Source organism: Etheostoma spectabile, chromosome 5 (genome assembly GCF_008692095.1).
Source record: "Etheostoma spectabile isolate EspeVRDwgs_2016 chromosome 5, UIUC_Espe_1.0, whole genome shotgun sequence".
NCBI classification, from domain to species: domain Eukaryota; kingdom Metazoa; phylum Chordata; class Actinopteri; order Perciformes; family Percidae; genus Etheostoma; species Etheostoma spectabile.
Genome location: NC_045737.1, coordinates 17,948,451 through 17,961,476, shown reverse-complemented (window position 1 = coordinate 17,961,476; position 13,026 = coordinate 17,948,451). Strand labels below are relative to the sequence as shown.

The 13,026-nt window shown below is 39.1% G+C and overlaps 2 protein-coding genes across 2 annotated transcripts; both read right to left on the bottom strand.

Annotated features, from left to right (window-relative positions):
* Positions 1–133: 133 nt before the first annotated feature.
* zgc:101858 (3-oxoacyl-[acyl-carrier-protein] reductase FabG) lies at positions 134–3,659 on the bottom strand. Its single transcript, XM_032515557.1, has 8 exons — positions 3,500–3,659; positions 3,194–3,364; positions 2,441–2,619; positions 1,834–1,927; positions 1,692–1,761; positions 1,568–1,604; positions 1,280–1,343; positions 134–341 (listed from the first exon to the last, which is right to left on the bottom strand). Exons 1-8 carry the CDS (start codon positions 3,521–3,523, stop codon positions 183–185), a joined length of 798 nt encoding a protein of 265 aa, XP_032371448.1. The 5' UTR covers positions 3,524–3,659; the 3' UTR covers positions 134–182.
* Positions 3,660–3,761: 102 nt separating this feature from the next.
* ppil3 (peptidylprolyl isomerase (cyclophilin)-like 3) lies at positions 3,762–6,362 on the bottom strand. The gene is made up of 7 exons (XM_032515561.1): positions 6,208–6,362; positions 5,869–5,943; positions 5,448–5,541; positions 5,276–5,343; positions 5,045–5,163; positions 4,329–4,494; positions 3,762–4,269 (listed from the first exon to the last, which is right to left on the bottom strand). Exons 1-6 carry the CDS (start codon positions 6,325–6,327, stop codon positions 4,368–4,370), a joined length of 603 nt encoding a protein of 200 aa, XP_032371452.1. The 5' UTR covers positions 6,328–6,362; the 3' UTR covers positions 3,762–4,269; positions 4,329–4,367.
* Positions 6,363–13,026: the final 6,664 nt, after the last annotated feature.

The following is a 13,026-nucleotide window of genomic DNA, read 5'->3' as shown; positions in this document are numbered from 1 at the left end:
ACTGTCAAAACCGCCATTGTAAACATGGAGAAAAATAGTGTCCTTCAAGTAATTCCTTTTCCCCCCTATTAACTCCCCTGACTTTAGTGGCAATAGAGGGATTTGTGATACAAAAACACACGAAGACTTAAATGGTTGAAAGCATTATAATAGCAGACTGCTGTATCTTTACATACATGATCTTATCTTGGGCACATGGCATGGCGGCCCCCATCGATGGGTAGGTTGACTCCAGTAATGAAGCTGGCAGCATCAGACGCCAGGAAGGCGATGCTGTGGGCCACTTCCTCCACCTCCCCTGGTCGACCGAGGGCATGGGTCTCCTTACACTTTGCAAGGAACTGGCGGTGAAAGACACTCAATGTAACTTTGACACTAGACTCGCATTGCCAGACCTTCCTCCACAGCACTGTGGAGGAAGGACTGGCTAGTCCACACAGCATTTCAGGATAGGAGAGGAACGTGCTCTCATTAATTGCCATGTCTTTAAACCAATCACAATCGTCATTGGTGGTGCTATTCACCGGATGGAACCCCGGAGCAAAATGGGCTCGGAAAGAAAGTTGTTTTTGGTGGAACGTGTGTACGTTCAAGCTGTTTTGGTTGTGCAACCGCTAACTCAAATTTGACAGACAGTCTGCTAGCTGTCTTGATTTACCCTGCGGAAATCTGAGTAGTAGTTAACCATAGTCCTCATAAATCCACCAGAGTTTACAACGCTAACACAAACTAACCAGAAGGTAACGGACATCCGGCTGAAATGAAGGACATCTGGCAGAATTTCCTGCGGCACCGGCGCAATCCCGGAAGTGGAACGTTGTGGATAAAGACTGCTTTGACACAAGGCAGACTGACTTACAATATTGTCTTCTGTGCTATCAAATACTAGTGTGGTCCTACCAGACTCTCATATTTCATTTGTACAGAGAGTCTGGCCACTCTCCGTTGACAAGTGTTAACTTCCTTGAAGGCTGGTACTCTGTTGAAGTTTAAACCTATTGACTCTGCCCAGAGCCACTTTGGATCCTCTATAACCAAATCCCTAACGTTTGGTTGTGACGTCGGCTTAGCATCGCTAGCTTTGCTCGTATCTTTCTCCGACGCCATTACGGAACTACAACTCAAACTAGCGCGGGACCTCAACGTCATCTTTCTCAGCCACGGCCTCTGTTCACTGATTGGACCGGTAAAAAGGAGGCGGAGTCATGCAAATCAGATGCCAGGATGAAGGAATACTTATGTTTTAGTGGCAAAATACAGTATTGACATGACGTGCTACCTTGGCATACTGGTCCTCATCTAGTCCTGCTCTCTTGTGGACATCTGTGATGATCACACCAGGGCTGAAGACATACAGCGGGAGCAAGGATACAAAATATGCTGCATCACACAATTCATTTCCAACCGCAACAGCTGATATCAATGCTTTTTAAAATTAGTATTAATTCATAGGATGTGTTTTAACCAATTATACATATCCAAAATACGAATTGGCTGGAAAATACAAATTAAGTCAATTAATGAACACCATAAATATACATACAATTTTTTTCACTAAAACACTCACCAGACAGAGTTCACTCTGACTTGCTTTGATGCCAGCTCTGAATAAAAAGGATTTATGTTATTCATATTGTAAACTTTTACGATGCTGAACATACAATTTTAAAGAGACAAAATGGCTCACTCACCAAGCGCTGTACAACGTGTGAACTGATCAATGGCAGACTTGGACATGCAATAGGCCAGCACACCAGGGAACTAAAGAGAGTAAACAGTGTGGGGTAACATGTAGTGGGAAATACAGTATGTGGTCAGCTGCTTAATACCCACTGATCGCTGTCCATTGACGCTGGAGACATTGACGATGGAGCCTTTGGTTTTGATCAGGTGGGGAACACATAGTTGAGTCAGGTGGTAAACAGTCCTGGAATATGAAACAAAAGTTAGGGGACATTGTAACTGAAGTGAACAGAAACATACTTGAACATTAATATCAAGAAAGCAATACTAGTCTTGTGTCCTCTTGAGGCTGTCAAAGGACAATAACTTCCTAACATCTGTGATGGGATTCACCAGCAGGATAACAGCAGTATCACGCCTACATTCACACTTTTAGATTAGTTGGTCATTAATTGATCTAGTGTTCCTGGTCGATTTATGACAACGTGGCCTGATGTCCTCTACAGCAAAATCCATGGGTGAGCACAACATAAATTATATTTCACTTCTGAGATGCAATTCTGTATTAGTAATGTTCACATTTGTTTGCAGCACCTCTGTAAACACAATACATGTAATGCAGCCAACTTCCATTTAAATGCTACACTTAAGAGCCATGTCATCTGACACATCCCTGCTGCTGCACCCGTTGTCCTACTGTAGACTCGGCAGTAAAATGTCTCTATGATTTTATGATGCCAGGTGTTTGAAATCCTACCTGACATTGATGTTCATGACCCTGTCATACTGAGCCAGGTCCGTTGTCTCTATGCTGCCCATGGCCAGGATACCAGCGCTGTTAACGAGGACATCCAGCCGGCCGAAGTGAGCGATAGTTTGCTCCACTGTCTTCTTCACGGTCTCCTCATCAGTAAGGTCTCCAGGAACAAGCAAAGGCTGATAAACACATAGACATTCACTGTTTCATTATGTTCCGCCCATGACTGCATTTTTGTATCAAAACTGTATTCACACAATACATAACAAATTACTTTGTTAAAGCCAGTAACGTGTGGATGATAAAGTAAGCTCAATTGCAAGTCTTCAGTTGTAATTGGGTCTTACATGTCCACTTTATGTACTTATATCCTGCATATGCTTGCCTATTTGCCATTAAACACATGCCATTTAGTTTGATCCTAAGGTACAATGTTTCTAAATCTGCTTAATAATACATTTAAAAATGCTTTAAAATATGCTATGTGCTTATCCCACAATACATTGGGGCCTAATATATTGATTGCAGGCCTATTATACACGTTCGGATTTGTATCCCCTAGCAACTGAATGCGTGAGGCTTTGCGACGCCACGCCAAACTCTGCTCAAAAAAGTGTAGGATCTTAAAAAAAACATTCTCGCTTCAACTTCAGGCTTCTCCTGGTCCACACGACACTACACTCAACGGAACGGTGGCCGTGTCAGCATGTTAAACTGTAGAGGCCTCTGTAGAGCGTACATATCAGTAGTTACCTCGGCAGCTCCACAGTCAGTGCACCGTTTGGCTATTTTGTTCAGGTTTTCCACGTCGCGGCCGTTAAGGGCGAGCAGAGCTCCGAGCTTGGCGAACAGGACGCTTGTGCCCGCCCCAATGCCCGAGCTGGCCCCCGTTATCAGGGTCACTTTCCCCTTCAGGGAAGACACCTGTAACACATTAAGCCAGGTGTACACACAGTAACGTTGCCCTAAGTAAATGACCTGTTATTTAGTTCATTCTGCTTGGAAAAGTAATAAAAGCAATCATAAAATGCACGGAAGCGTCACACCACATGGACTTACTTTGAACGTATCCTCTGAAGCCATGGTCCCTGTGGGCTATTCGTGTAGTTTGCATGAACATGAAATTGCTAGAAGCAGGGCTACTCCGTCCACTACTGATGACGTAATAGGTATTTACTGATTTGTAGTTCATATTCGAGAACACTGCGCCTTCTTTTGGACCGCCAACGAACGTTGAGCATTTTGTCTTTTTAGGTGGCTATATTTGAACCTATTCATTTTTCCATGCAGAAAACGTTAGAAACACTAAAAACGATATTTAAAATTTTTTATTTAATACAAAACTGACAATTTATTTACATAGCCTATCAAGAAGAAAAATAAAAGATCAGAATATGTATTGCAGTGCCGTAGAAAGTTTTTCTTGGACTGGATTGTGAATGTAAAGAAACAGAGAAGAATAGCCTATGATTCTTCATTCACAAGGGTTTTGTCACATCGAGATGAGTCTAAAGGGGATGCAAAACATGTCTTAAAAATCATTATCATACCTAGCTAGAAATTGGAGAAAGCATACCCCTGAAACTTTTTACTCTGTGGACTGAGACTAAGATGTTGACTTCTTTAAACTAGTATTTTTCCCCCCAAGCTACATTCAAATTCTGGATCATTACTTTCAGAAAATGCTGATAAAAAAAACATGAGGTTTCAGAGTCAGTGTCCTGTTCAATGTTGCCTTTCTAGCCTCCGACAAGTTATCCATTTTAACTTTGGCAAGGTAAATTACACTGTATCAATAGGAATATTGGAAATATCACAGTCCAAGTTTTTCGCTCAATTGTTTATGTTAATCTGCAGTTGAATGACAATAAAGTCTGTCTAAATTTAAGTGTTAAAGGCCTGTCTGCACATTTGAAGAGGAAGCCGTCTATCCAGCAAAAGGGTTTGCATGAATGGTCACATCCTTTATCCGGGTTTCAGTCAGTGGTCGGAACGTCTTTTCATTGACAGGCAGTTTCTCCAGTTCATCCAGTGTTTCCAGGCCATCTATAATCCTATATGTTGAAGAGAGTAAGATGTCAGCGCAGCAGCAATTATAGATTCTATTTTAATCAATCAGTAACGGTCAAGCAAATACTGGTCTAAATCCACGACGTTCAACTTCCGGGATTGCTCCGTTGCCACCGGAAATTCCACCGGATTTCCCTCTTTTCTTTGTGTTGGAATTTTAGACTCCGGTGGATTTCTGAGGACTACGGTTAACTGCTCCTTAGATCTCTGCAGGGTAAATCCAGACAGCGAGCTAGACTATCTGTCCAATCTGAGTTCTGTTGTACGACTAAAACAACTGTACACATGTTTCACCAAAGAATCACATCACCGTGGATCTGTCAGTTAGCGTCACCCATGACGATTTTGATAGGTTTAAAGAAATGCCAATAAAGCAGAGAATCTTTTTCTCCCATCCCGAGAATGCTGTGTGGACTAGCCAGACCGTCCTCGCAGCGCTGTGGTGGATGGTCGGGCAAAACGAGACAAAGCACACACACACTGACCAACTGTCAAAACAAATAAGCACCATGTATCTGTATAAAGGTTACGTACTTTCCAAACACTGTGTACTTCATGTCTAGATGGGGCTGTTTGGCGTATGTGAAGAAAAACTGGGAGCCATTTGTGTTTGGGCCATTGTTTGCCATTGAGACCACTCCTCTTACATTATGCTGAAATGAAAGAACACAAGTTACAATGTTTAAGACTGACTGACCCTGATTAAAGATTAGGTAAAACATCTTCCTGACGTAGGCAAACAAGCGGTAGCTATTATGTACTTACTTTTAGATGTTCACTGTACTCATCTTCAAATTTGCGGCCCCATATACTTGTTCCTCCTTTACCTGTGCCTAATTGGTTTTATCAAAAAAATACAGGGATCAACGAACAGAAAATGAGAATGTGAATTTGGACATTTCAGTGTTGAAATGCAACAGATGCAACCATTCCGTACCTGTAGGATCTCCAGTTTGAACCATGAAACCTTTAATATTGCGGTGAAAGACACAGCCGTTGTAGAACCCACTGGCACACAAAGCAAGAAAGTTCTGTAAAAAATAATAATACAAAGTTAGGATATTCCATAACTTTTTTGGTAAAAGATAGGCCTTTAAAATTAGTCATGTAAATGTGCTGTGATAATATAGCGCTTTTCTAGTCTTAACGACTACTCAAAGCGCTGCTACATAGTACAGGATACATTCACCATTCACACACTGTGGCCGATACAATACATGTTCTACTAAATCGTATCCCAACAGGAGCATTCTTGCAGTTTTAGTAATAATATATGACATGCCGTTCTGAAAGAACAGAAAGCAGCGGCCAAAGAGCTGGAGCATAACGCTAACTGTTACGTTAACTAGTTGACTTACCTCGCATGATTTCGGGGCCCGTTCACAAAACAATTCAATTTTAATCTCTCCTAGTTCAGTGTGAAGGGTAACAGCCTGAAACGTTTACAAAAGCAACAAAATCATTAAGGTTTAAGAGTCACATTCATTTCTGTTCGCTACCTAACGTTAGCTATTAGCCAGAATGCAAAAATTAAGCACGTTCACAAAAAGGAAGTTTCTGGACTGGCTCTAATAACAAAGCAAAACAAAAAATATATATATATTCGCGTTAATACACATTAGTCAATTGCTTCTTAAAGTGTTCTGTAATTTTCATGACGAAAGTTATCTACAGTAAATGTTCACTATTATATTTACCATTTCAAACGCTGCGTCTCTGAACAAGTGTGTCGGAGAAACACGCCCGTGTAGGTACAGTAGGACAGCAACGAATGGTTCCGTAAGAATTTTACGGTCACTTAAAAAGGGCACACACATGGCAAAATCATAGACTGTATATATATTGATATGATATTAACGGTCTTTGGGCAAAATGAAAGGGACGTAGTTACAATTATACAGTAACAATCTACCGTGCCAATTAAAGAGCTATATACAGACATAATGGAGATGTGACCTGAGGTGTTAAAGCTCAGCAGAAACAGCAAGAACCATGCAGCCTCCGCAGAGAATTAACACTTACCAAGGCAACCTACTACTGGACCCCTGGTCAAAAATTCTAGGCCATTATAGTCCCTACTTCTCCCCCATTCCCCGTAACATGTATATACATTTTTCTGCGTGAGTATTAGTATCATATTTGTTATTGGGTCATTTACATGTAACACCTGAAAGCCCTCATCATGTCAGTTGACTTAGTGCTTTAGGGGTGCATTATCCCAAACACAGGGCTACCCAGTTAACAGATTCTCAACCCAACACCAAAATACAACAGAAAAGTCATTTGAAAAATTCAAACACTTACCCAACAGACACAAAGACAAATTAGGTGAACCAAGATTATTTTATTTTACCTCCAGTGGATGGTGTGCAGGAGAAGATGGGGCACATGCAGTTAGGTTTATAAAAACAGAATACTCACTGCCACATCATTCATGTCAATATTGATACACTGATGATCTTCTTTATTAATAATAAAAAAAAATCTTTGGCAACCCAACACTGCATGAATCCAGCTTTCATAAACTATGATTGTACTTGAGCTGGGAAAATAATTTGTACCCCAAAATAATGATTTTACGAGGAGAAATTCAGCTCAATTCTTACATGGTCAATGAGTAAAACACAGAATCAATGTTAAACCAAGTGGTTTCTTTGAAAAACACAAACATTTTCTTTTAAACCAGCAGTTAATATTAAACCCACCAAACTAGAAAAAAATGTATAGAAATGCATATAAAATTGTAACTGTATAAAACTGTTTAAATTAATAAAATACTAGGTGTCATAAAAAACAGGCAATCAACTCAAAAAAGGAGTGAGTAGTACTAGCTGGTTTTCCTGAGAAATGTAGTTATATTGTAATAATAAAATAGCTGTCAAAATGAAAAACATTAAAATTAGTCAAAATTATAAAATAAAAGGGGACAGGACAGAACAGAACAAAAAGATTAAAAATAACTGAGATAAAGCTATTCCATGTACTGATACCACTTTACTTGTAACCTACACTTTGCATTATAATGTACTGACCATTTATTTGTAATGCTCACTGAAAAACTTTCCATTGGACATAATGTTATCTGCTGTCAATCTTAATTCGGACAGTTAATTGTCTTAATCTGTGGGGCATTGCTGAGGTGTTCTGGATGTCATTTAAAATGTTCCAGACGATAACGAATATGTTTTTTATTTTTAGAACTAATCATAGAAAAACAAAGTATTTACCTCAATTCAAAGAATTTGTTTTTCTATGAGTAGTTCTAAAAAATAAACTTAAAATACTTCATACTGATACCATTTTAATCTCAAGGCTAGCAGTCATTCAGTCGAACCTTTCCAGACATAATACATAAAAAACACGGGTTGTATACCATTATTTGCGTTCACCTAAATGTAACTTGTGGGAGAGGTGCTATAGTGGAAAAGCATTCTCGGGAACCAAAAATCTTCCTCTAATCTACTTAATTTGAAATTCTCCCCATCATCTGAATGTGACACAAAGAATGCCCATGCACATTAGAAAACTACATCACTACTAAGGTTTACATAGTATAAATAAAGGCAATATTGCACAATATAGCATAGTTAAACATGTTACTAAAATAAATGTACATACCTCAAACTATTCGCTTTCAACCCAGCTACTGTACTGTATAATGCTAGTGTCCACGTTTCTTTGCAGTTAGGGTTCTAAAAACATAGCACTGATATATTTTTGTTCTCAGGGTAAAACACGAGAGCACCTATTGTGTGTTGTGCTGTGTCAGAGCTGTGCATCGTTCTTCAATTCCACATTTTTTAGCATGGTGCTGCTTACTGTGACAAAACACAAGAGCAGAAATGTCACCCTCAGGCAAAAAGAATTAAACATTTCTCAACAAACGAACACACTGAATCACAAGAAATAAATAACAATTAAGATGACCTGTTCTGAAAAGTATGGAGGCCCACTTATGACAGGACAAAAATGAAGAATGATGGAAAATAAAGATCTCCTATGAGCAAAACAATTCATCAAACAATTAAAAAACACAAAAACATTTCCATTCGCCAAATATGCCTGTCACTTTCATAATTTATAAAATAAAAATATAAACCAACTGCAAAAATTCTAGACATCTTTTAAAAATAAGAGTGGTAGAAAATGTTTTGGATCATTTCAATAATAACGCTAATGCCCTTCTGACTTTTACAATAGTGGTTATCCGCAATAGAAATAAAGTTAGCACAGCCAATGTGACAATGTGAGGCGACAATAAGAAATATCTTGTTAATCACATTTGGGACACCATGTGCATCTTTAATTTGCCCAAATTGATTACTGTTGTCAAGTATGATCACTATATCAAATTCCAAAAAGTGATACATTGAAACTTCAGCGCAAAATATAAAAATAATCAGCAAAACTGCCCTATTAAAAAGGTCCGATATGTAATATATTTCCTGTAATAAATCCAAAAATGACCCCAATGCGTTATCAAATATTAAGGAAACATGCTAATTTGAAATACTATCTTTTCTGCCAACAATGCTAATGCCAGTATTTTCTCCTTTTGAAATGTCAGAAGTGTCGGAAGTGTTTTGGCCTGTGTGTTGATATCAACTGCCCAGTTTGACAGCCAGGCCGGGCTGCCAGATATATACCTGTGAAAACATAAACCCAGCGTAAACTACAGCTGTAACATTAATACAGCCATGAAAGAAGCAAGCAAAAGAACAGGATCAACAGAGATAGATTCCACCCGACCTAAAAAGAAATTGCATGTTTCTAACAATTGCTTGACCAGACCAGAAGAGCACATTGAAATATATATATAGCTAGAGTACCTGAGTTGGTTACTCTCAAAAACAAATTGAGAAACAGCCAGTAAAGTGATCCCCGACCGGTCCTGGCTAATGCCGCCATGCTAACACTGCTAGTGTTACTGGAGGACCAGGTAAGCGGGCCACAGCTGTTTACAACGTGTAGCCTGTTCAGCGGCCATAGCTGACAGTGGTGAGTTATTTTAACCCAAGAGACGGAGGCTGTAAATCGGGAAGAGAGGACTGCATTTGGAGTGTGTTTAGTGATTATTGGCTTACAATTACAGCAACAAAGCGTGTTGAGTCAGGTGAAGAGGCAAGGTAGTATTATTTTTAGCGGTTCCTACCATAATTCTAAAGCTGAGGAAGTGTGATCACAAGCTTCTATGACTGTAAACATAGCCAGCATCTAACGTTAGCTACGCCGCTCTGCACTAAAGTAATGTCTGGCTATCTGAGACAAGCGTCAAGCAACATTGTTGTGGATGCTCCTTCAGCACACTTTGGAGGAGAGTCTGGCAAAGTCTATGGATGATGCTGTCTCAGCCTGGCAACCTCCATAAACTTGGGGGAAGACGACTCTCTCCAGTATTAACACTTTTTAAAATAAAAGCTACATTTTTTAAGAAACGGCCATTTTAGACCTTGTTGCATTGAAAGTAGGGTTGGGTATTGTTTGGATTTTTACAATTCCGATGCCTAAATGGTACTTTTAAAACAATTCAGCTTCCTAAACGGATTCTTGAAAAACTGAAAAAAATGACATCAAAAGAAAGGCTCTTTCATAGAGTTTCTTTTAACTGAAAATCCTTTAATTTTAACATTATAGTAATGTTTTAAAGTACTTAAATAAATAAGTATGTTGCCGCATGTTTCAATAAATTCAACGTCTTTCCCCCCTTTGCACATAAACATTTTAAACATTTGATGCATTTTGTGATGTCGGAATCCTTTGCTGTGAAATCCAGCCACACTTTCAACCGCTTCGGTTTAGGCATTTTAAATGCACTAAAAGCTAGCTAGCTAAAGATAGACTGGCAGAGCAAGTGTTATATGTTTACTAGCGATCAAGTGAAGTGAATGGTTAATATGCTTTTACGTCTGTTCTGATAAGCCTAGAGGGGGGAAAAATGGCATTTTAAAAGTAGCCTACATTAGCTAGCTAACGGTAGACTACAGAAAAAGTGTGATATTTTTACGTCCGTTTCGGAACGACAGAGGGAAAATATTTCAGTCAACACATTAAGTGAAACCAAAATGAGGAACCGAAATTTGCATTCTAACCCGGTCCGATTCCTACCAGTTGCGTAGTGGAACTGGGTTTCTGTACCCAACCCTGATTGATTCCCCACGGGGAAATTAAGGTCATTGGCATTTATGAATTAAGGCCTTGTTCTTTCACATAAAAGAACCTGAATTACATTCCATATTTTCTTCACTTCAATGAAACCAGTAGTAATTTCAATATCTTCAGATTAAATATGGCTGTAATCTCATGCACAGGTGAACAACACTTACACTGAACATTGCATGAGTGTGTATGTCTGGCTGTCTGTCGTTACAATATCTTGAGAACCGTTCATCAGATTTACTTCACACATGGCTGATGCATTGCTCCGTACCAAATGACGGGGTACGTCTATTTCAATGCAGTTTGGACACGGGACAAATCAAAATTAATTGTGTAAACTGTGAATAAACCATAGGGTGTGCTCTTGCAAAAGGGGCGGGGATTCAGGGCTCACTTGAGCAGGTCTTCACCTGTCTGTTTTCTGCTGTTGTAATTTTGGTGCACGGGGTCAGCTAAGTAAAAACAAACTGAGTCAATAAAAAGTTGAAAAGAACATTAAAAGTTTAAAAACAGCTAACCACAAAGTCCTGCTCTGAGTTGTTGTCTCTATCAGCAGAACAAAAAATGGAAAAATAATGAAATAACAACGGAGCTCCAATTACTGACCAAATGTAGTAGGGAAAAAACAATCTGTCCGAGCATCTCCTGTAATTTGGCAAACTCATAATTGACCAAACAGCACAAGCATTATTTTAACTATGTGCACAGGTTTTCATCCCTCTTCTCTCCAGACACCACTGTGATAGATGAGCGGTTCTCGAGAAAGCTACAAGCAGCAATACCACAGGTCGAACAATCAACCCGTTTAAAACAGGCACGGTTTTTAAAGGGCAATGAACTAGTAATATTGATCAAACGAAGTTAAAATAACAAACTGAAATTAACACAAGGCCAAAAGTTTATAAAACATATTGTAGGATATTTTACTTGTAGGTTTTACTTGTTTTTTGCAGACAAAACACTCAACTATCAGGGCATACAAGTAGGCCAGTGCTTACTGTATACCAGTCACAGAAAGGGTAAACCAATCCAGTGTTTCAGGTAAGCATCTGTATTAATCTAAACTCATTACTAATATCTGGAGGCTCAATTTCAATGTCAACATTGTGTTCTTCTGTATAAGCTTCCGTTTAATCACTTTGATGCAGACATGACTTATCTCGTTCAAAACCTTTTCAGCATTGAATAGTATACTGACAGTACGGGTTAGGCATCTGCTTAATGATAAGATACCATCAAACACTGCACCCTGCCAAACTAGCCCCATGTAAGGAATGCATTCTCTAATACCACATGTTATACTGCTACCAAGACTTAGGCCAACCACAGACAACTCATCATCTCTACAGCACTTGCACTGCAACAGTCTCCTCAATGACCCTCTCCCTTGCACCATATACAACACCCTCTCAGACCAAAGAATCTCAGAATCCATAACTTTGCTTGACATGGCTTATCATTAAATATCCCTGATTTGTTATTAATTGTTATACGTTCATTTTTATTTCAAACCAATCACACATGAAGGTATTTGAGGGCCATGGTCTTCCCTCTGCAGCAGAAAAACAATGACAAGGGAGTTAGTACGTAGGTTGTCCGTGCTGGACAAACAAGATGGAAAGTTAAAAGACATGGAACAGCCACTATTCTGTGTGTTGTTTGCTTGCAATTGGTATAGTTATTCCCTATAGACCACTATAACATTTGGTAATTTAATCAGATGACTCACTATTGTGAGTGAACGTTTGCAAATCTTTTTCCTCAAAACGATTCCATGATCAATTACTTTGTATGTTACGATAAGAATGGGAGTTTGGAATTTGACAATCCCTACACAGAAATTAAGAGGCAGATGTCTTAACACTCACCATCCTATCTAATTTATAACACTAACACTACTGGACAGATTATTGTATGAATGTATTCTGTCTTAATTTCACAAGAACTTGATGGTATAGTAATGTGAACAGTGTTAACATTAAGTTAGTTATTTTTCTTTCTTTAGCAAAGTTGGCCAACAGTTTTGCTTACTTATGCACCATAAATGCGAAGTTTAACATGGAAATGCATGCTGCTGATCAAAATGGCCCTGCTACATTATTGCTTAAAAAGAATCCTTACTTGGTCATAACGGAAAGGCCTGAAAATCCGAATCTATCAGTATTTTGGTTCTACCAAACTGTTACTGGTTCTTGATGATTACATACCCTTACTGACAGTACACTGCAGCAGAACTACCGCCTGATTCAACAAGCCCTCTAGGACAGCGTGGGTCTTCCTTCTGTGTCAGGGCCCAGTTGGTCAGTATCTGTTTAAATACGCAGCCACAGACCTGTTCAAGCCTGTTCTTTGTCAATTTT

What these genes read in the sequence shown, in the direction of transcription:
- zgc:101858 (XM_032515557.1), bottom strand. Translation starts at nt 3,523, where the DNA reads ATGGCTTCAGAGGATACGTTCAAA. An exon ending in CTGACTGTGGAGCTGCCGAG is followed by an intron (nt 2,620 to 3,193) that starts GTAACTACTGAT and finishes TGTGTTTATCAG; the next exon opens with CCTTTGCTTGTTCCTGGAGA. An exon ending in GTCAGAGTGAACTCTGTCTG is followed by an intron (nt 1,344 to 1,567) that starts GTGAGTGTTTTA and finishes GTATGTCTTCAG; the next exon opens with CCCTGGTGTGATCATCACAG.
- ppil3 (XM_032515561.1), bottom strand. Translation starts at nt 6,327, where the DNA reads ATGTGTGTGCCCTTTTTAAGTGACCGTAAAATTCTTACGGAACCATTC. An exon ending in TCAAACTGGAGATCCTACAG is followed by an intron (nt 5,344 to 5,447) that starts GTACGGAATGGT and finishes AAAACCAATTAG; the next exon opens with GCACAGGTAAAGGAGGAACA. An exon ending in AGTACAGTGAACATCTAAAA is followed by an intron (nt 5,164 to 5,275) that starts GTAAGTACATAA and finishes CTTTCATTTCAG; the next exon opens with CATAATGTAAGAGGAGTGGT.